Genomic DNA, 23,629 nt, shown 5'->3' with positions numbered 1-23,629 from the left:
AAAAGGGCCTTTGAGAAGAAAAGAGCAAACGAGCAGGATCAACCCACGAAAGATTCTGATGTTGGCCCTGATTTTATTACGATAACAGGGGTACGTGCTCAAATACAATAACATTAAGTGCAAAATCTGTGTTTAATACTAATACAATACCTAAAGTTCAAGATTCTGATGTGAGCCTTCTCTCGTCTGTTTTTTTTATGTAATAATAGGCCCTCGCCACGGATATAGCATACAATGTGGATACTACGCTTGTCGGTTCATGTTGGAGATTATTAGGCGAAGATATCTCGTTATTCCAAAAAAGGTTAGTAATAATTTAAACATGTGTTTATTACTTTTTTTTAAATTAGAGCTAATGTTGTCTTGCTTGCTGCTATATATACCATGATGTTGCTAATGTTGTCTTGCTTGCTGCTATATATACCATAATGTCTTCTCTTTGTTTTTTCCGCAGTATGCAATCAACCCGTCACAACAGATTGAGCAGTACTCAAGTATAGATATAGACGAGGTAAGAGACATGTGGGGCAACTACGTCTTAGAATATAGAAATGCATGATACTCAGAGTTTAGATCAACTTATTAGTAAATTTTTTGTTGAAGTTAGGGAATGATTAGTTCATGTAAATTCAACTCCTTGTAAGTATATATATATATATATATATATGATGCAGCTGCTGTTGTGGTTGAATTGAATCTATTGAGTTCGATGAACCCAAATTGTGATTTATCTTTAGTCTTTGGTATATGGTGTCACATATGCAGGTTTTTGAATGGCATAAAACAAATTTAATTTTTCAAAACATTAAGAGTTCGTAATAAAAACGGTTACTAAAAAAAACCGTTGTGAATACCTTTCACAACGGTTAATAAAAATAACACCGTTGTGAATGACATTCACAAATACCCGCGCATAATATTCAACAATAGGTTTTAATCGAAGAACCGTTGTTAAAAGTCTTCACAATTTTGGAGGTAAAATTACAACAACGGGTATTAAACTAAGAACCGTTGTTACTTACAATTTCAACAACGGGTATGTACCATAAACCCGTTGTCAAAAGTCTTCACAATTTTGGAGGGAAAGTTACAACAACGGTTATACATACGACAACCGTTGTTATATTATTCCCTCCAAAATTTTGAAACACTTTCCACAACGGAGAACACCCAACAACAACGGCTTTTAACCGTGGTGAATACTTTAGACAACGGTTTCATTAAATAACCAAACCGTTGTAAATACCTTCTACAACGGCCGCTTTAACAACGTCCGCTTTTTGTTTTTACAACGGTTTTTACCCGTTGTTATAGGCTGTATCTGTAGTAGTGCATGTATTACCTTATTAACTAACTCTACCAAAAGAAATTCTACCAACTGCGAGTACTATATCAGTAGGTGGATTATACATCTAATGTATTACCACCAATACATTAGTTTCTGAGCAAAATAACAAAATTTGACTGAATTAAAGAGAAAACAGACCACACCATGTGGGACGATGATTGTCAGAAGGCATTTGACCGAATCAAAGAGATATTGGCTAAACCACCAGTGCTCATGCCACCTCAACGAGATCAACCTCCATGTTTATATCTCACAGTAACCGAAACAGCCATGGGTGCCATGTTAGCTCAAACTGTAGGAAGTGAAGAAAGGGCTATCTACTACCTTAGTAAGAAGTTCTTGGAGTACGAGTGCAAATATTCACAACTCGAAAAGACATGCCTCGCTCTTGTGTGGGCAACGAAGAAGCTACGCCATTACATGCTTAGCTACTCCGTCAAAATATACTCCAAAATGGATCCAGTCAAATACCACTTCGAGAAACCCATCCTCAATGGACGCCTAGCAAGATGGACTTTGATGCTCTCAAAATTCGATCTCAAATACGTGCCTCTGAAAGTAATAAGAGGTCGTGCCGTTGCCGAATTCTTCGCAGAAAATCCCATCAATGACGCACAAACTATTGACACTTGGTCATTTCCGGATGAGGACATACTCCAAACTGATGTAGACTCCTGGGACCTTTACTTTGATGGAGCGTCAAACTTAAGAGGATTTGGAATAAGAGTGTTGCTCATTTCTCCTGAAGGCGAGCATACACCAATCTCTGTCAAACTCGACTTCGAGGTGACAAATAACGCTGCAGAATACGAAGCTTGTCTAATTGGACTACAAGCGGCAGTGAGTTTAGGCATTAAAAACCTCCGAGTACGTGGGGATTCATCACTGATCATCAACCAAGTTACAGGATCTTGGAAAATTCGAAGCGAGAGCCTAGCACCTTATCAAGCTAGAATAGACCAGGTTGCCCAATTATTTGATCACGTAACCTATCTACACCTACCTCGGGAAGAAAATCAATTCGCAGACGCTCTTGCGAAACTTGCATCTTTGATTAATATGCCAGATTACATGGCGGAAATGCCTTTGTGCATCGAACGACGGTCAGAGCCGGCTTATGTCCACCAAATCACCGATGAAGAGGAGATCGCGCAGGAACCCTGGTTTCAAGCAATCCTGAATTTCAAGCTCAACGGTACCTATCCACCGGATATGGACAAGAGGGGACAACGCGCTATACGCCTACTAGCTTCCCAATACGTTCTCATGCAAGGAGAGTTATACAAAAGAACACCTCTTGGTGTAATCCTACGTTGCCTTGATCATTCACAGGCGCGAAAGGTGATGGAAGAAGTCCACGACGGAGAATGCGGTCCTCACATGAGTGGGCCCATGATGGCAAAGAAATCACACGTTTGGGGTATTATTGGACCACAATGGAATCCGATTGCATCAAATACGTAAGACATTGCCACAATTGCCAAATCTTCGGGAATGTGCAACATGTCCCTCCTTCATTACTCTATACGATGACATCTCCTTGGCCATTTTCTGCCTGGGGAATTGACATAATCGGGAAGATAACCCCAGCCGGAACAGGAGGTCACTGTTTCATTTTAGTGGAAATTGACTATTTTACCAAGTGGGTAGAAGCGGCTTCCTACGCTAGTCTTACGGCTAAAAATGTGGCAAAGTTCATACAAAATAACATCATCTGTCGATACGGTTGCCCACATGAGATCATTAGTGATAATGGATCACACTTCCAAGCTGAGACTGAGCAATTGCTAGCCAAGTACAAAATTAGGCATCACCACTCTTCGCCCTATAGACCACAGACTAATGGCGCGGTAGAGGCAGCAAATAAGAACGTTGTCACGATTCTCAAGAAAATGATTGACAACTATCGAGATTGGCCAAGCAAGATACCCTTTGCTTTGTGGGGATATCGTACATCTGTTAGGACGCCCACTGGGGCTACTCCTTTCTATTTGACCTACGGCATGGAGGCTGTACAACCAGTTGAGCTAGAGATACCATCCTTGCGTATCCTACTCGAGAGTCAAATCCCAGAAGCCGATTGGAAGAGGGATAGATACGAAGAACTCATCCTCCTGGATGAACGCAGGCTACGCGCCTTGCATAATGTTCAAACATATCAAGCACGTATCAAACGAGCTTTCAACAAAAGGGTTAAGCCCAGAAACATCAAGGAAGGAGACTTAGTGCTCAAATCGGTTAGAGCTCTTTTACCTGTCGACCCACGGGGAAAATTCAAACCTAATTGGGTCGGACCTTTTCTAGTCAAATCCATACTTCCAGGGGGTGCGGTTAGAATCACAGACCTAGATGGGAATGAGTTTTCCAATCCGACAAACCTTGACCAACTAAAACGATACTATGCCTAGAATAGGAACAAAAACGCGCCTCGCGTAACCTCAAGTGTCGCTCTTGTGGCACTAAATAAACCGGCCCCTGGCCAAGCTGAAATAAGCTAATGTCACTGTGCTCTTGCATTTTGACAAATTTGTCATCCTCATGTCATCAAATAAACTAAATTTGCACCTTCAGAGTAAGCAAAAAGCTCATGCTTATTTTCTAAGTTCATTACAAGCTATTGCTTAGAACAATTATTCTTTTACATTTACTCGAACTACGCACAAGGGTTTGATTTTATTTTTTTAAGTGAATACGTAGGCAATCCTTTACAGGATACAACCCATTTATTTTAAAATGTAAATAGAAGGACATTTGCATTGCATTTGGAATTCGACAAGAATAATAAATAGAAAATCACAACGGTTTCATAACCATTTAACCTTTTTTTATTATTTCATTCATTTTGTAATAATAATAGTACGCTACATAATAAAAATAGAATAGGCTAGGATTCTAAAAACCCCACCTTTTATTACAACAACAAATAATAATAATAATAACAAATAATAAATAAAGACTTGGGCTATTCCTCCATCTTCCCTTTGCCCTTGTCATTTTTGTCATACTTCTTGTCACGACCTCGAGCCGGACGCTCTTGCGCCACTTCGGACCTAATCACCAAAGGTCTTTCTCGAGGCCTAGATCTTCCATTCTTGCCAATCACCATTTCTACGACAGGAGAGGTCCTCGGTTTCTTCGAAGGATGCACAACTCGAAGCCCGGCTTCTTCTTCTCCTTCTGTCAGATGCTTCTCTTTCTCCTTTTCCACCTCGCGCACCTTGTAATCCACAGGCTCGCGCTTCCTCAATCTCTCGCGTTCTTCAGGAGTAGTAGCTCTCCTCCATCGCAGATAAGAATCCGACACCCATAAGGCATTAGCAGAGAAGTTCAAGAACCACATGTTTCTTTGGGCCCATTTAATGGCCCATTCCCTTCGGCTATCAGTAGTAAGCGCCAGGGCAGTCGGCGGAATGGTATCCAGCTTCGGGATCATTTGCTTCATTCCAATCTGTCTCATCAGCCTTTCGGGGAAAATGCACACCATGAATTCCAAGCCAGGAATGCGCACGGACTGTAATACCCCGAATAAAATTAATTTTAAGATATATATATTAATATGACCATTAGAGACTTTATAGACTAAACTCGTATATTTTTCTGTATACACGAAGACGGCTCCATTTTAGTATTTTTGTCTAAGAGTATATGAGTCGGACCCGTTACGATTTTTACTACTCTATTAGATATTTATAAAAAAAAAAAGAAAAAAAAGAAAAAGAAAATTGACACAAAAACACGTAGACTTACCTTATGACTCATGTTAGGCAAGTGACACCTAGACTACCTAATTAAACAAATACATAGTATTATGTGATTGTTATTAAAGGTATTCATCAAACTCAATTAGGGGCAAACGAGAGAACGAGAGAACGAGAGAAAGAATAGGATTCAACAAGCAATAAGTCAGCCGGGTTTTTTGAGCGATCTTTATACATATCCATGTGCATAATAGGGTATGATTTCGGGACCTTTTGTCGATATAAGTAATTATTTACCTTTATTTACCTTGAAATAAGAGATTAGAAATAATCCGTTATATTAGTTTTATTGTTAATTTTATCTTATGAATGTTATACTGCTCACAGGTTATATAGGTTATCGTCTTATAAGTATATTACTGTGATAAGGTTACTGTTGTCATATTGCATAATTGGCCAATTGTAGCATTCGGGATACGATTATTGGTTTGAGATGACATTACAGGGAATAAAAAACTGTGTACACAGTAGGAGCGTTGGCTCCATACAAGGGAGCAACGTTGGTATTATAGACGTTGGCTCCATGGCGTTGGCCCATAGTAAAAAGGGAGCATTAGCTCCAGGGCGTTGGCCCATAGTAAAAAGGAGCATTAGCTCCGGGCGTTAGCCCATTTTAAAAAGGAGCGTTGGCTCCATACAAGGGAGCAACGTTGGTACTATAGACGTTGGCTCCGGGGCGTTGGCCCAATGAGAAAAAAAGGTAATGTCTATATCTCTTCAGTAATGGTATACCGGCAGTAGTGTCATATGAATATATATCCTGTTGGTATGGTAGTCATATAATGTTTTTGGGATACCGGGTTGGTTCCTGGCATGGAATGTTGTATTTTGGTAAGTTATTGTATTGGGTGATATATGGTAATAAGGCTGATTGAATAAAGAATGTGACATAAGGCCGGTGGAGGGAACTGGAGTCATACTCAGCCTGTGGTTGGCTGATTCCGTTATTTTCACTCTTTTTCAGGTACAGGTATCGGGGAAGGTCAAGTGTGAGGATTTGACATTATAGAGGATAATAAGTATAAGTTGTAAATAGCTTTAAGCTTTAATAGTTTATTTATTATTATTGTTTAGCCTTGTATTCTCCGAAGGGGGAATACGACGGTGACGCCCTTGTAATTCCGCTGCTGTCTATTATTTATAAAAAGAGTTATTTTGAGCTACCTGCTTGATTTTCGGGGCGTTACAGATTGGTATCAGAGCAGCCCTGCAACCGCTTGGTGAGCCTTCGACCACACGTCTAGCGGGGAAAAGATTCTTGGGGCTAGTATAAAACTCGTAACAATTATATAGAAACCGACTAATAATGAGTGGGGTAGATAATATCGTTGTGTTATGTATTCATTCAAGTCATTTATTTCAAGATGGAATGCATATGTGTGGTTTCATGTTGATCAGGTTTATGTTTTACTTGTATTTGTCCTTTATATCTCCTTCATGTGTATATTATACATGTTATACTCTCTGAAAAATCCCATATTTAATTGTTAAGAGCATACACATGTTTGTTTTAGTAAAAATGTTGTCAAATTTCAGGACATTTTATCTTTCGGATTTTTACTCCTTGCCTTCCACTCATTATATTTTGATATTATTTTAATGTTTTCGAAGTTTTGATACTCAAACTATTTCTTATATATATTACAAAAGTTCAAATTAATTCTTGTTAGTTCCTTGGGTATTCAAAAAAAAAAAAAATTTAATTAATTAACCATTACTTAGAATTTGAAAATAAAATTTTCAATTTTTTATTTTCTTTAACTTGTGCGGTAGGTGGGATGCAAGGACTTGTTATTATTAACGTTTAATAACTAGTCCGACGCCTACTAACACATAATTTGAGTTCGTTTTGAATTGGATTACTCGAATTCTTGTTCGCGACGGGAATTCGTGCGTTCCATTAGTTTTATCACTCTTGTGATAAATGTGATTAAAAGACTTTTGAAGAAATAAAATTCTTGTAACACTCTTGTGTATTGGAAAACCGAAGTTTTGAACTTTTCTATTTTCCTATTTTTAAGTTTCGGGACGAAACTTATTTTAAGGAGGGTAGAATGTAATACCCCGAATAAAATTAATTTTAAGATATATATATTAATATGACCATTAGAGACTTTATAGACTAAACTCGTATATTTTTCTGTATACACGAAGACGGCTTCATTTTAGTATTTTTGTCTAAGAGTATATGAGTCGGACCCGTTACGATTTTTACTACTCTATTAGATATTTATAAAAAAAAAAAGAAAAAAAGAAAAAGAAAATTGACACAAAAACACGTAGACTTACACTCATGTTAGGCAAGTGACACCTAGACTACCTAATTAAACAAATACATAGTATTATGTGATTGTTATTAAAGGTATTCATCAAACTCAATTAGGGGCAAACGAGAGAACGAGAGAACGAGAGAAAGAATAGGATTCAACAAGCAATAAGTCAGCCGGGTTTTTTGAGCGATCTTTATACATATCCATGTGCATAATAGGGTATGATTTCGGGACCTTTTGTCGATATAAGTAATTATTTACCTTTATTTACCTTGAAATAAGAGATTAGAAATAATCCGTTATATTAGTTTTATTGTTAATTTTATCTTATGAATGTTATACTGCTCACAGGTTATATAGGTTATCGTCTTATAAGTATATTACTGTGATAAGGTTACTGTTGTCACATTGCATAATTGGCCAATTGTAGCATTCGGGATACGATTATTGGTTTGAGATGACATTACAGGGAATAAAAAACTGTGTACACAGTAGGAGCGTTGGCTCCATACAAGGGAGCAACGTTGGTATTATAGACGTTGGCTCCAGGGCGTTGGCCCATAGTAAAAAGGGAGCATTAGCTCCAGGGCGTTGGCCCATAGTAAAAAGGGAGCATTAGCTCCAGGGCGTTGGCCCATTTTAAAAAGGGAGCGTTGGCTCCATACAAGGGAGCAACGTTGGTACTATAGACGTTGGCTCCAGGGCGTTGGCCCAATGAGAAAAAAAAGGTAATGTCTATATCTCTTCAGTAATGGTATACCGGCAGTAGTGTCATATGAATATATATCCTGTTGGTATGGTAGTCATATAATGTTTTTGGGATACCGGGTTGGTTCCTGGCATGGAATGTTGTATTTTGGTAAGTTATTGTATTGGGTGATATATGGTAATAAGGCTGATTGAATAAAGAATGTGACATAAGGCCGGTGGAGGGAACTGGAGTCATACTCAGCCTGTGGTTGACTGATTCCGTTATTTTCACTCTTTTTCAGGTACAGGTATCGGGGAAGGTCAAGTGTGAGGATTTGACATTATAGAGGATAATAAGTATAAGTTGTAAATAGCTTTAAGCTTTAATAGTTTATTTATTATTATTGTTTAGCCTTGTATTCTCCGAAGGGGGAATACGGCGGTGACGCCCTTGTAATTCCGCTGCTGTCTATTATTTATAAAAAGAGTTATTTTGAGCTACCTGCTTGATTTTCGGGGCGTTACAGACCGAGTAGGATCCAAAGACGACACTCAAGTAACTGATTTGAGGTGCCACCACGGTACAATCCACCTAATCAACGGGCCATCATCACTCTTCAGTTTGTTCTCCCAGTAATTGCAGACTCGGGTAAAATCCACCATATAAAGCCTAGTCCTCATTGCAATTGAACGAGCATGATAGGAGGGAACATGAACTGGGGGCTCGATCAATCGGAGCCGTTCCATAAGCCAAACCTACCAAACGCGGGTATTAGACATCAAAAAAGAAACAAAAAACGAAAAAAAAAAAAAAACGAAAAAGAAACGAAAAAGAAAAAAGAAAAAAAAAATGTCTTTTACCTGCAGAATGACGGGACTTCCCAAATACGGTAGGTCACGATTGGCTTTCCTATTATCCAAGCCCAAAAGGATCTCTCCTAGGCATAAACAAGCTGGGCTCCTACGCAGCTCCATTTGCTCAACAAGGCCTAGAAGACGGGGATCACCTCTCAAGTCTTCATCAACATGTCCTTGGAAGACATACACATGCAACAAGCAAAAACCAAATGCCCTCCGCCTAGCAACATAAGAAACGGTGGGGTCGGCCCTATTAATAAATCGATCTATGAAGTCCAACATTCGCACTCCCTTCGAAGTCACTAGACGGTCCACCTCAAGTCTAGTCAACCCAAGCAAGTCTCTAAATTTGCTCTTGTACCCTTGCGAAGTAGAAGGAATGGCGGGCAAGTGTTCAGGGTCCCACCCACCAATAGCGGCAATTTCTTCAGGAAATGGGCAAATATCGCCTCCGGGGAACGCAAAAACATGGTAATTTGGGTCCCAATAGTCAAGACAAGCATCCAAGAACGGTTTAACAACCTTGATGAGTTTTAAACTCAACAATGATCCAAGGTTATAGGCGCCCATATCATATTTTTCCATGTTCGAAAATTCGTTGGTCTATTCCTTCAAGCGAATCTCCAAAGTATTCATGATGAAGAGTTTATTTTGAGAATTTTATGTAATAAAGCGAAGAAGAAACGTAAGATTTGTGTGAATAAAAGCTCCATCGACGTTTCTATTTATACTAATTTCTGTTTCCAAAAATCTGCCAGAATAGAACAACTTGGGAACAGGCGCAGCACCTGCTGCGCCTCCTCAAAGGGACGCAGCTCATGCTGCGCCTCTTCCTCAGCTTAACCTCTGTGTTTCAGGTTTCCTAATTCCGCGGGCACGAATTTCGAAGCGACATCGACATTTTCGCCATTTTACCACACGTGCACATTTTCTTTTTAGGAAATAATTTTCATTTTCATTTTAGGAAATAATTTTCAATTTCATTTTAGGAAATAAATTTCATTTTCATTTTAGGAAATAATTTTCATTTTCATTAATTCATTTTAGGAAAAATTCTCATTTCGATTTACATTTACCATCTCACTCTTAACTTATAGATTTCTATTTTTTCTTTTTTTTAGGGGGTAACCCTCCCTACCGTCCGGTCATTTTCCGGCAAATTTTTTGCATTCTTTTGAGTCACTCATTTTGCGCTAATTAAGGCCATATGTATATCCAAATGTATGTCTTGCGTGATTTCTATATAAATTTCGGCGGCATGACGGCGTAAACCGTCATCCACCAAACCTGTTCAAAACTAACCTGCAGGTACAAGCAACGCAACCCAGCAGCAAAGGCACTCAGACCATCGTATATACAACCGACAAGGAAAATGTACAACAAACTGGGGGCTCGAGCCCCAAACAAAGTCCAACATGTTCAAAATGAAGGTCAAAATGTACAAATGTGCAAAATACGGCCAACAAACAAACAAAAAACTAAACAAGGCTACTGCTGGTCGCCCTCCAGCTCCGCAACTCTTGCCGCAAGAGCGGCAATCTTGGCGTCTCGAACCTCGAGCTCCCTCAACAAGCGAGCTGTCTCCTCCCGAGACTGGGTCAACTCTCGCTCCAGCTCGCGGTCCCCCTGTAAACAACAACAAAATTGACTCATGTCAATCATTTCAATCAATTACAAGAAAAGTTGGAAAATCAAAATTCAAAAATGAAATAGGCACAAGGTTCATACCTGACGGCCTCGACCGCCGATAAGTGCCTCGACGGCAGTAGCTCGCAGCCGGTTGGCCACCCTCCATAACGCCACGAACCGAGACGGCGCAACCTGCATTTTCAAAAGGAAGTTCTCAATAATCGAACAAACTCAATCAAATGTGTTCTTACACAAAACAAAAAGTTATGCAAAATTAGAGGTTTACCCTCCGAATCAGATGCTGCCAGTCGTCCAGGCCAGCATCTGTCACAGCCACGTCAAAGTCACGCAACTCGGAGATCGTCGTCCTCCCGGTCGCATCAGTGTACTCGAGGGTCTCGGGGTACTCTGGGGGCTCGATGCCCGCCGCCTCAACCTCCTGCAAAGCCAGGTGTTTCTCATTAATCGATTTATCTTTCATCATAATTCTCTAAAATCAAGTAAAGAAAAGGGTAAAGATGCTTACCACTACCGGGCTGTACGCCAACCTCCCGTAGAGGAACGCCGAGTAGTCCTCGCCAGGAAGAAGGAAGGCGTCACCACTAGCGCCAGCCAAGTCCGCCTCCCTCTCTGCCTCAGAAGGCTCCCTGAACATCGTCCTAGGAGGATCGATGGGAACCGTCAATACGTCCCGAGAGCACTGACGAGCCAAACGCTCGCCCAAGTACCACACATGACCCATCGACGTCCTCAACAGCAGCCGGCTCGAGCTCCTAGGTCGAAGGACCTCAGCCACAAAAGGAGGCGCTCCAGCGTACTCCGCCCAAGGCCTGGGCACCCACTGGGACGAGACAAACAAGGATCATTCCTATGATCGATTAAAAACAATGAAGAAGCAAATGAATATAAGTGAGAAGCTTACGCTGTCTAGCTGAAGAGCGTTCACGTCCCGCCGATAGATACCGTGAGAGGAACGCTTGCTCTTCGTCCTGCACATCACCCTATCCCTCACCACGGGATAGGCCTTCTCCAGCGGCCCCGTCCTCTTGGGCGCGAGGCCCGGGAAGTAGGAGTACACCCACGCCTGCAGAGTAAGATAGTTAATGACGATCTTTCGTAATTTGATAAAGAAGAAATTGATTTTGGTTTAAATGAAGGTTCATACCTCCAGCAGTAGTCCAGGTCCGACAGCGCCAGGAGAAGTCCCCTTCTCCATCAACTCCAGACGAACCATGGCCCTTATGAAGCGAATGAGGACCGCAAAGCCAGCAGTGACCCAGTCCCAACGCCCTAGGGAGCTCAGGTCAGAAAGGAAGGGGAAAAGCTTCGTCGACAGCCTCTCGCCCTTGTCCATGAGGTAAATCGAAGACAGAAACCACTAGAGCCACAAACGGACCCTCTGCTCAGCTGTACAGGGAGGAGGAGCCGTCTCCCTCCCATCAATCGTCACCAGCGCCGAGATCTTTCCCGCGAAGTAGTCTCGAACGTAGGAGCTGGGCACCAAACCCGGATCGTGACAGACCCTCGGCGACAAGTTCCAACCGATCAACCTCCTAGCCTCGGCCGAGTCCACCCTCATGGCGCCTCCGGCCACTCCACGCCTCGCCCCGCACGGCAGACTAGAAATCATGCCGTAGTCCTCCAGAGTGACTCCCACCTCACCAAAAGGCATGTGAAACGTGGAAGTCGTATCCCAGAATCGGTCCAAGAAAGCACGGACCAGGCTAAGGTTAGCCCGCAGCTTCCTCTTCGCGATACCCCTCCAGGCCTGCACTAAAGAACCGAACGCTCCGCGCTCGATCATGGCACGCTCCTCCGTCGACAGCCGCTCGTAGCACTCCATCGCTGTCGTGTAGCCCGAGAACGACCTGATGTTCCCGGCCTCCTATTATGATTTGAAACAAAAGCTATCTTTAGTTTTGAATGAAAATTGAAAGAGATATGAACGAATGAAAGAAGAGGGGTGTTGGATAATGAATTCCTATTTACCAAGCTCTTCACCGTCCTGTAGGACAGGTGACCCTCTGCAGCCCACAGCAAGTGCCTACTCTCCCAAGTGTCAGCCCACGCAGGAGCTCCTCTCAGCTGACGACCTCCTCGTCCAACGTTGGCCCGTCTCGGGGCCTCCTCCTCCTCAACAGCCTCCTCCTCATGGACCTCGTCCCTAGCAGCCATCACCGCAGCGGTGAAGGCCTGCTCCAAAGCCTCCTCGATCACAGTGGTGTCTATCTCCATGGGAGCTCTCCCAGAAGTAGAAGCCACATCACCTGCAACATTAAAGCAAATTTAGGCCGCGTCACATGGCGACAAGCCTTGGTTAAGGGATTTTCGAGCCTCTAGAAGCCCTGAAACCGCTCTTTTCTCGCCATCTTTGGCCATATTCTCACCAACCCGATCACTCATGTGGTAATTTGGGTCAAGTCAAGCCTAATTTGAAGCCTAGCTCCGGGTTCGAGTCGAAATTTCGGCCGCATTTCGTTATAACGACGATTATGCCCTAGAAAAGTGTACTGAAAAAGTTGTCGCAAACCAAAATTCCGAGATGGTAGGAAGTTTACCCGTCTTCCAAGGATCCCAAATATCAAGTTTTATCACAAATGGGCAATTCTAAGGCTATTTTCGAAGCAATTTACGGTTTAGCTGTGAAACCGTCTCAAATTTCACTCAAAGGCTCAAAACTCAACGAAAATTCGAGACAAATACATGGTTATGTTCCTCATATTACCAATTATCCATTTCTAATGTCAATTTGACAAGGTAAATGCATTTGGGGGAAAAGCCCCCAAATTTTCGATTAATTGGGTCATAAACCCTAATTTTTCGATCCAAAATTCGACAAATACAGAAGATTAATGCAAGAATGAGACACATACCTCGATTAGTCATGATTAATGCCAACTTTTGGATCAAACCTTGGCGGAAATGGTGAAGATTTGAGGGAGAAAGAGAGGATTTATGTTTCGAAATAATGATTTCAGCTCCTCTGATTATCGCGTTTTTACGCAGAAAAATACACTTTGGGGAATAGACGCAGCAGGCTCTGCGCCTCTTCCAAGAGACGCAGCTCTTGCTGCGCCTCTTCCTTGTGTTCCCTCCATACGAATTTTCAAAAATTCGTTATGAGTTCGTTATTTGTGGGCCCATCTTTGGTGCGCCTCTTCCCCGATGCTATTTTATCCTTTTGGTCCGTTTGACGATTTTCTTTCGTTCCGGCCCGCATTTACCAAGCCAACAACAGACTGTTGCATATCATTTATTTCTTCCAAGACCTTTGCTTGTCGCAACGAGCATTTTATTCCTTCACAGGTGTTTCGACACGCCTTCATTATGCTCCCCAACGAGAGTAAGCGGATATACTTTCCCTCTCAAGACATGGAGATCAACGCAGTTTTCTCTCAGCAGTTCCCGCCTGTGTCCTGCTATTCGCAATTATTTCTCGAAGACTACCTAAGCAGTTTTCTCTCAGCGTTTCCCGCCTGTGTCCTGCTATTCGCAATTATTTCTCGAAGACTACCCAAGCAGTCTTCTTTCAGCAGTTCCCGCCTGTGTCCTGCTACTCACTTTATCTTAGCCCTCACACTTGACCTTCGCTCCTTAGCTCCCATGCACCTCCGGAAGCATTTCGAGAAGAAGTCTCAAGTATGGTCTCTTCTTATGGCTGGAGAACCTCCTTACGTAGTCTAATGGACTTTAAACGACCCTCCCCGATAGTCGACAGACTCTAAAATGTTCCCGACGACAGGTCCTTGGTTCAGACCCCTCGAACCGCCTCGCGTCGCCATAGTCGTCAGGTTGTAATCTTCGATTGACCTGATGGCTATACTTTGACTTTCGCCTTGTCCAAGCCTCAGTCAAAGTGGGGGCTCTGTAGATACCTCATTTCTGCACCTCCCGCAAACCACCCGGTGATGATTGGGTCGCATGTTTGCTACGCGGAACGATTTGTGACAGTTCGTAAGTTTATCGTCAAGTGATTGCTCAAACATTAATGTCTACCTCTTAGTTGTCATCTACGTGCCGATACGGTCGTTTTGACAGTAATTAGAGTACATTTGGAGTCCGGGCCTAAAACCGTCTTCATTTTCTGATAATCGTCAAATCCCGAGTCGGAATGTTCTGGAATGTTCCGGATATTTCTATTCCATATTTTAATAAATATTTCATAATCTTTATCCTTTGGTAAACAATTTCCCGTAATATTCACATAAGATATTAAGGAAAACCATATTTTTTCCGTCCTACCATAACTTAAACACGGGCATATCCGTCACAAGCTGAAAACGGGTCAAATAATACCCAAGTAGGTAGATAAGACAAAAGCAGAATGCTACTCCCTAAACATTTTGCTTTTGTCTTATCTGCCAACTTGGGTATTACTTGACCCGTTTTCAGCTTGTAACGGATATGTCCGTCTTCAATAAGAGTTGTTGTACTTAAATAGTACTTCGTATGTATAAATACTTGTGAAGTATTGTTGAAGAACAAAATGAAAATCCCCAATTCTTATTTCAGACCAAGGGTATCCGTCTTATTAATAAGACGGATACCATATTCTCTCACAAAATACCCATTTAGGGTGAGTGGAGAAGCACATGGAGGGTCCCACCTTTGTCCCCTCTACCCATTTCCTCTCACACAACTACCCGTCTTAAAATCCGACCCGTTTTAAGCAAGACTTACTCAATGAAAATATACTTGCATGTTGTCAAAACTTTGACAAGAGACAAAAGAGAATGACAAAATGAAAATATACTTGCATGTTGTCAAAACTTTGACAAGAGACAAAAGAGAATGACAAGTGTGAATGCGTCCTCCCACTTTTGGGTAATCAATGCACACAGGTAAAACCTAGTAATGACAAGTGTGAATGCATCCTCCCACTTTTGGGTAATCAATGCACGAGCACGAACACGGGAATACTAGGTTATACTCCCTCCCAGTTACTATAATGTTCCCACTTTCCCGAAACGGATTATTCAACTAATGTTCCCATTTCCTTTTTTGGTAACTTTTACTCTTATTTTATTCATTCCTCTCTCCTATCACCAAACCCCACACAACTCTTTTACTCCTATTTTATTACTTTCCTTTATGTTTTGGCCCCACAATTCTTTATTTAACTAATAATAATTCATCCCTCTCTCCTATCACCAACCACACACAACTCTTTTACTCATATTTTAATACTTTTCCTTAAGTATTGTGCCCATATCAAATGGGAACAATATAGTGACTGGGAGGGAGTACATTGTTTTAGAACTTTTTGCTTAAATGGGGTTGAAACCCAAACTATTTAACGAAATAGGGCGGATTTCAAACTATTTACAAAAAATGGGTCCACGTCATCATTTTTCGCATTTTTATTTTTTTTAAAAAAATTTCAAACTTGTCGTTGTCCCGGACAGCGACTAGTTACTGAAGCAAATAGGCAACTTGGAGGCAGTATGTGTGTTAAGAATGTTGCATCACATATCGCTATCTCGGACAGCGACAAGTTGCGTGAGCTATTTGTCAAGCATTTTGCCTGTTGTGGCCAGCTGTTGTGGACAGTTCTCTTGTATCTTATCGCTCTCTCGGACGACGATTAGATACTAAAGCAAAAAAAAAATATACAAAAGACGTTTAGCCAGGAACCTCAAGCTCCCCTATTTAAATCAATTAACCTTTTGAGCACATATGCTATCCACCGACAGCAAAATTCACTTGACAAAACAACATTTGTTTTTGCTATTGTCATTCAACTAAAGAAATTAAAGTTCATACAAGCTAATTGTTTCAGCACATATGAACTTTAATTTCTTTAGTTGAATGACAATAGCAAAAACAAATGTTGTTTTGTCAAGTGAATTTTGTTGCGGTGGATAGCATATGTAAGCACCGCAGGTTAATTGATTTAAATAGGGGAGCTTGAGGTTTCTGGCTAAACGTCTTTTGTATATTTTTTTTTTGCTTTAGTATCTAATCGTCGTCCGAGAGAGCGATAAGATACAAGAGAACTGTCCACAACAGCTGGCCACAACAGGCAGAATGCTTGACAAATAGCTCACGCAACTTGTCGCTGTCCGAGATAGCGATATGTGATGCAACATTCTTAACACACATACTGCCTCCAAGTTGCCTATTTGCTTCAGTAACTAGTCGCTGTCCGGGACAGCGACAAGTTTGAATTTTTTTTTTAAAAAAATAAAAATGCGGAAAATGATGACGTGAACCCATTTTTTGTAAATAGTTTGAAACCCGCCCTATTTCGTTAAATAGTTTGGGTTTCAACCCCATTTAAGCAAAAAGTTCATTGTTTTATTGTAAAACGGTTTATAAGAGACTTATAAATCTCTTATTAATCATCATTTTACAAATAATTTTTAGCCACACAGCTATATCACTCCTATCATAATTGGATGGAATGTAGTTAGAAATTTGGGTGTATAGCTAGTACGTTTAACTGCATCCGTTTAACTGCATCCTAAAATCTTACACAAACACTTTTAAAATTAGTTGATTTTATTCCAATTCATTTTAAAAGTTCTAACTAAACACGGCCTCATATGTATTCAGTGCCTATAAAAATATTGTAAACTTCAATCATGAATAATCAAGCAAACAAGGTTTTACAACTTTGAACAAACGAGAAACGACTAATTGAAAACGTATGGTACTCGCTCATCGATGACCTAGTTTCTATGACTTCCAACTATTTCAAAACGGTGAACTTTCATTAATATTGAACAATGAATAATCTCTGTTATCCTGAAAGCTTTATTCAAATCTATAGACTAATAAGGAGTATTTTCCCTATTGTGTGAGACGGTCTCATAGTGTAAGACGGTGCATTTGTATAATTTTTATTCTTTTATTAATATCAATAAATGAATGGTTTTTCATAAAAACTCCAGAGAGACGGTCTCTCAATAACGTTATTGAAATATCTCTCACATGATAAGGTGAGCGACCCACGAAATTTCTTTTTTCCCTATTATGTCTCCCACTAAATTAGTTCTGTTGATTTTTTTGAAAAATAAAATAAAGAAATGATGTTTTCTAGAAAAAGGATGGTCTCATAATGCAAGATGTCTCATTCTAAAATTTATAATTTTCTTAAATTGTCATAAGTTGCTTACATCTGCATGAAATTTTGGAAAGTTCAAAATCGTAGAAACTTAAGAATAAAGTCAAACATTATTTTATTTGTCAAAATCGAGAACACGTAGATGGTAACTATAAATAGATTAACAAATTGATAGATTTAGACACACAAAATAAAGTCCAACATTATTTTATTAAGCTACTACAAAGTGTTTTCTCTTCTATTATTTGTCATAAACTTCTCAAGATTTGGGTACGTACTAACCTATTTGTGCTATCTATTTACAATTTCAACCTCCTTTCAGGAAAACAAATTACACATGAGCATGTTATAAGATAGCTTTATTCAAAAATACCGAGTTTTTTTTTTTCTATATTAAAGTTAGAGTATATTATCAAGGATTTTTCTACCATTAATAACCCAGATATGTTAATATTTACAACATATTCAAATGAGATACTCAAGTATATTATCATTTTTACCATATTTAATTAGAATATGTTGTAAATATTACCATATATGGATATGGATTATTAATGTATGCCTTTAGGGCACACGTTAGAAAAACCCTATTATCAATGCATGTTATATTATTAAAATACGGAGTATTCAGTATGAAAATATTCATCAATGTCATATTATGTTTGGTGGGTGTGAAAATACTCGCTTACTCCCTCCATCTACCCATCTATCTCTTCATTCATTTATTTTTTTTTATTTTTTTTATAGATATTTTAAATAAAAGTAAACAAATGATTAAGACAAAGAAAGTATATTTATTAATAACTTTTTGCCAATGTTTCAAAAAAATTTGATTCTAAGGAGTGTAAGACGTATGTAGTTCGCCTTTCCTATTATACTAGTTTTATTCCCGTGTAAAAAAATGCACGGGTGGTAATGCCAGGCGGTATCATTAGATACATGAACATATAATTGAGCGTGATTAAGCGTTCAATACCGTGACAATATAAATAGTCCATATTTGGAGATTCGAATATTTGATAAATATTAGATTCGAATATCAGATAATATACAACCGTATTTTATTAGAATTATATTAAAGGTATTTGACATGTTACTTGTTAGACCCGTTGAATGTATGTAAAATTATAAATTGCAACATTTATGTAAATTGTGACATTTTAACTTATGTTTTAACATAAGCAATTAAAATAAGAATAAGAGATAGAAATAAGAGGAATTGGGTTGAGGAGATAAGGTAATTAAATAGTATAAGAAACATGACGGGACCCATATGTAGAAACTCACCAGCCAATCAAAAGTCAAGAGAAAACTTGGCTTTTATACTATGTAGATTTAATTTGCTGTTAATACATATAGAGTCAATGGCGGAGCCATGATTTTAAGTCGGGGGGAAAATTTTCAGCGAGGGTGAAATGGTAATATTATAAGGGGGCCTCGAAAAAATTCGAAAATTTAAACCCATTGTAGAGAGTGTACACGGTTTTGGAATTTAAACCCATATAGTCACATGCAGTGGCGGAGCCAGAATTTGAGCTTAGGGGTAAAAAATTTTAGGAGAAATTTCGAAAAATCTAACTAAAAACTTTGAAAATTTCATCCGATAGGGAGGCGACCGCCCCTGCTAGCCCCCTAACTCCACCACTGGCCACATGTGAATGTTTGTCGAAGAAAAAAAAATTGTATAACTTTATAACTATGGGGTTAGTTTTCCTATTGTCAATTGATTTTAGGATGAAACTTTCCTTGAGTTTTTGAGTGGTATGTCTCTCCTCGACTCCTCTATTCGAGTAAGAGCTAGGCACAATTTATATTCTATCATGATAACAAAGCCCATAATTTCTTCCTGGGTTTCAAACTTAACTGGGCTAAATTATGCCATCAGTGAGTATCCCACTCCAATGATGAGCACCCATGGTTTCACCCTGGGTTCGCATTTAAGTGGGCTCAAATTATGCCATCGGTGCCTTTTTGAGGATTCGTTAATTTCCATTTTGGTGAGCTCCCATGGTTTTGAAGGATATTACAATATGCAATAAGTCTCTCTTTCTTAAGGTTAAAATGGGTCAATTAGTACCCACTTGTCATTTAAGACGGATACTTCCGTCTTAAATAACAATTTGCTATAAACTCATCACATATATATGAGTGTTTTACATTGTTGAAAAAAGAGAGACTATACTACTTTCAATAGAAGTACTCCTATTATCAGTTGATTTATTTTTTTTTTTTTTTTTTTTATTTTTTTTTTTTTGGGTGACGAGGGGTTGAATCCCCCGGGCACATGCAATACCCTGCAAACCACGTGTGCCATGTAAGACATCCTTTAGGATGACAGGTAACCGCAGCACTCCCGTGTAGGGAGTTGAACCCGGGACCTCTCAATTCGTTGCCATTGCAACGCTTTGAGGCACTCCCGGGTTCAGGTAAGGCACAAACTAATGGATACATCTTATAGAATAAGTGGGGACCCCAATCATAAAGGGTGCATGTGAGAGGGTGACGCCGAAATTGGGCGCCACCCGATAGCGCCGTATCATTACCTAAAATTAAACAAATAAAAGTAATGGAATATATGTGTTTTTGTTATCCAGGTAAAATGTCAGGAAACTCAGTAATGTCCGTGAATGGAACCCAAACTAAATATGACCGTGAGAAGGAGCTTCGGGAATTCGACAACACGAAAACAGGAGTTAAAGGACTGGTGGACAGCGGCGTAAAAACCATTCCAAAAATATTCATTCGGCCACTCGAAGAGATATCAGAGGACTCGAAACCTCAAAATGTGAACAAACTTGTTCTTCCTGTCATTGATCTTGAAAAAATTCATACCAACAACAACTCTCGTCGAGAATTAGTCGAACAAATCGAGAATGCATCAGCGAAATGGGGATTTTTCCAAGTTATAAATCATGGGATTCCTTTGAATGTTATTGAGAAGATGCTTGAGATGGTTAAGATGTTTCATGAACAGGATGTTGAAGCTAAGATGGAATATTATGGAAGAGATGTACACACCAACAAACAAGTTGTTTACGACAGTAATTTTGACCTTTTTACGTCGAAAAATGCTTATTGGAGGGATACTCTTTCTGTTAACACCGCTTTTACCGGTCAACTTGATCCAGAACTATTACCACCTATTTGCAGGTATGTAAGAAATTACATTTTAGTTTTATAATGTCAAAAATCAATTTTTTCTGAATTTATATGTAATTTTTTTTGAGTTATAATGTAACTTTTTGAGATTAATGTTAAAGTAAATGAACTCAAAAATTTTATAATAAAATTAAAAAATTTTAAATTAAAACTCAAAAACGTTATCTTAATGCTAAAAAATTATACCAATCTGATGTACTACATCAGTTGTATGATCCACTTATTGATTTTTCTTGCTTTAAGTCCATTTATTTTCTTTATTTTTGTTCATTAACTACCTATACCAAGAGTATAGCTATATTTGGTCAATTTTTCGTCATTAATCTATCTCATAAGACTCTTTTCTTGATTTAATCTTACGTAGGCCCGATTTCGGAGAAGTCAAGATGTAATTACACTTTACTTTAGTAAATGTTTGTAGTTATTATTGAAGTATATAAATATAAGTTTTGCATGTTTGAAGTTAAATTGCAAGTTAGTCGCAGTTGATAATTGTTGTATGATGTTAACAGAGTCATGTTGGATACGCTAATGTCATTAAACTGGGCCAAATCTCTTCGGATTTTCAGCATAGGTAGTTATTGAACAAAATAAAGAAAACAAAGGTAGTGAAAAAAAAAATTAGTGTAAGGTTGTTTTTTTTATAATTACTGCCTAAATATAAGGTAGTTTTTGACAAAAAAACATTTTTCCTAATGTAAAACAAATACTCCCTCTTAGTCGCTCATTTCTTCCCCCTTCCATTTTGTATAAAAAAAAAAGGAAATGATTTTGAACCACACAAACTACTCTACCCCACATGCAAATCAATTTGGACCACACAAACATTTTCATAAAAAGAAAGAGGAAAGAAAATCCGATTAACATGAAAAAGGAAAGAGGGAGAAAATGAGCGACTAGAACTGTAGACCTGGCAAAATTAACCCGGTCCGATTGACCCGACTCAAAAAGGCTGACCCGAGACCCGAAATTGACCCAAACTGCTGCACCCGAATGACACCCCAAACCCGAATTAACCCGTCCCGACCCGAAAATGACCCGAGCTTTCATAGACCCGTATTAACCCGACTCGAAATGGCCCGAGCCAAAACTACCCAACCCGAAAATGACCTGACAAAACATAACTTTAAATGGCCCAAAAGACTTGAAATGCCTTTTTCCTTCTTAACCATTGACCCGAAAATGATCCGACCCAAAATGACCCGATCCGCTTGACCCGAAACAACCCGACCAACAAACCCGAAACAGACCCGTAAACCCGAAATAACCCGACCCAAATTGGCCCAACCCGAACCCGACCCGTTAACTCGATTTACTAGGTCTAAATTCTAGAAGGGAGTATTCACAATTAGAAAACCCGACTTAATTTAAGAATTATTTCCAATACTACTTAAAATGTGTTGTTTCTGGTGTTTTCAGGGATGCAATATTGGATCATATCAAACATATGGTTCAATTAGGCAGTGTACTGCTGGAGTTAATGTCTGAAGCCCTTGGTCTTGGACCAGATTATCTCAAGGAATTGGAATGTGATAAGAACTGGTCAAGTGTATACCATTATTACCCTTCATGCCCTCAACCAGAGTTGACCATAGGCACCCCCAAGCATACTGATTCTTCCTTCTTCACTTTGTTGCTTCAAGATCAAGTCGGCGGCCTTCAAATCCGCCATGACGATCAATGGGTTGATGTTCATCCTATTCCCGGTGCTCTTGTCATAAACATCGGTGATCTACTTCAGGTCTCTTATTACTCCGTATTAAATAAAACAATTGCATATAAACTTACATCTGTTGATAACATATTTTTCTTACCTAGTGCGCAGGCTGACCAAAAAAAAAAAAAAGTAACCCAAGTATGCTCAAGAGAAAAAAGCTAAGGTTACTAAAATAACCCGAATATGGTATAGAAGCCGAATAGACCCGGTCTTACCCAACTCGACCGGAACCTTATAGTTTCCGAACTATCTACGCCCTAAAATGACCCAATATTGACATGTACACAAGAAAGACAGCCATACCCGAAATGATTGACCGGTTCAAATCTAACCGTTTTTCCTCTGAATGAAATGTTTGTCAGATTTGTCTTATATGCTTAAGTGAGCTGATATTTGACCCGTTTTAATGTTAAGACGGAAACCTCCGTTAAAACGGAGACTAACGGTTCAATTTTCTTACACTTTCAAATTGTTTGCCAAAATATTGCAGATGATAACAAATGACAAATTCATAAGTGTATTGCATAGAGTGAAAGCCAACCCTGTTGGGCCAAGGTTGTCTTCTGCCTTCTTTTTCGCAGGCCTATCGTCGAAACCGAAGAAATATGGACCCATTAAAGAGCTGTTATCAGAGGAAAACCCACCAATCTACAGAGATTTTACAGTGGGTGAATATGTCACACATTTCTTCTCTAAACCACAAGATGAACCCGGACGCAACCACTTCATGCTCAATTAGAATAAGACCGTCTTACAGTTTGAGACCGTCCTTTTCTTTTGTTAAACCCTCATTTACTACCATCAATAAATCTGTTAATTAGCTTGTATTACTTTGAAATCAATAATGCCATGTAATGAAAAATAAGGCCTAGTAATTTCCATAAAATAACTTAATTAAATACTCCGTATTAATGTAATACTTATTTATTTCATGGAATATCTTACAGTAACTGGTCACATTGTTTTACGGGCGTGACATGAGACGTAACAAAGCCAGGAAAGTTAAAACCAGAGGGTTTTAAACCTGCGACCATTGCCCTTCTCGGACATTACCATTAACAAAACGGTCCCATTGTAAAGTTACATAAGATTGTTTTCGATGATTATTAGTAGAAATACATAATTGTCTGTATA

General features: G+C 39.4%; 1 protein-coding gene across 1 annotated transcript; it reads left to right on the top strand.

The window, feature by feature from the left end:
- Window positions 1–20,218: 20,218 nt before the first annotated feature.
- Window positions 20,219–23,234, top strand: LOC141654724 (1-aminocyclopropane-1-carboxylate oxidase homolog 1-like). Its single transcript, XM_074461841.1, has 3 exons — window positions 20,219–20,769; window positions 22,198–22,519; window positions 22,986–23,234. Exons 1-3 carry the CDS (start codon window positions 20,219–20,221, stop codon window positions 23,232–23,234), a joined length of 1,122 nt encoding a protein of 373 aa, XP_074317942.1.
- Window positions 23,235–23,629: the final 395 nt, after the last annotated feature.

Source organism: Silene latifolia, chromosome 5 (genome assembly GCF_048544455.1).
Source record: "Silene latifolia isolate original U9 population chromosome 5, ASM4854445v1, whole genome shotgun sequence".
Lineage (NCBI taxonomy): Eukaryota > Viridiplantae > Streptophyta > Magnoliopsida > Caryophyllales > Caryophyllaceae > Silene > Silene latifolia.
Note: the sequence above shows the minus strand (reverse complement) of the source record. Positions and strands in the feature narration are given on the sequence as shown.

Coding starts and splice junctions, on each gene's coding strand:
- LOC141654724 (XM_074461841.1), top strand. CDS start 20,219: ATGTCAGGAAACTCAGTAATGTCCGTGAATGGAACCCAAACTAAATAT. Junction 20,770..22,197: donor CTATTACCACCTATTTGCAG/GTATGTAAGAAA, acceptor TGGTGTTTTCAG/GGATGCAATATTGGATCATA. Junction 22,520..22,985: donor ACATCGGTGATCTACTTCAG/GTCTCTTATTAC, acceptor AAAATATTGCAG/ATGATAACAAATGACAAATT.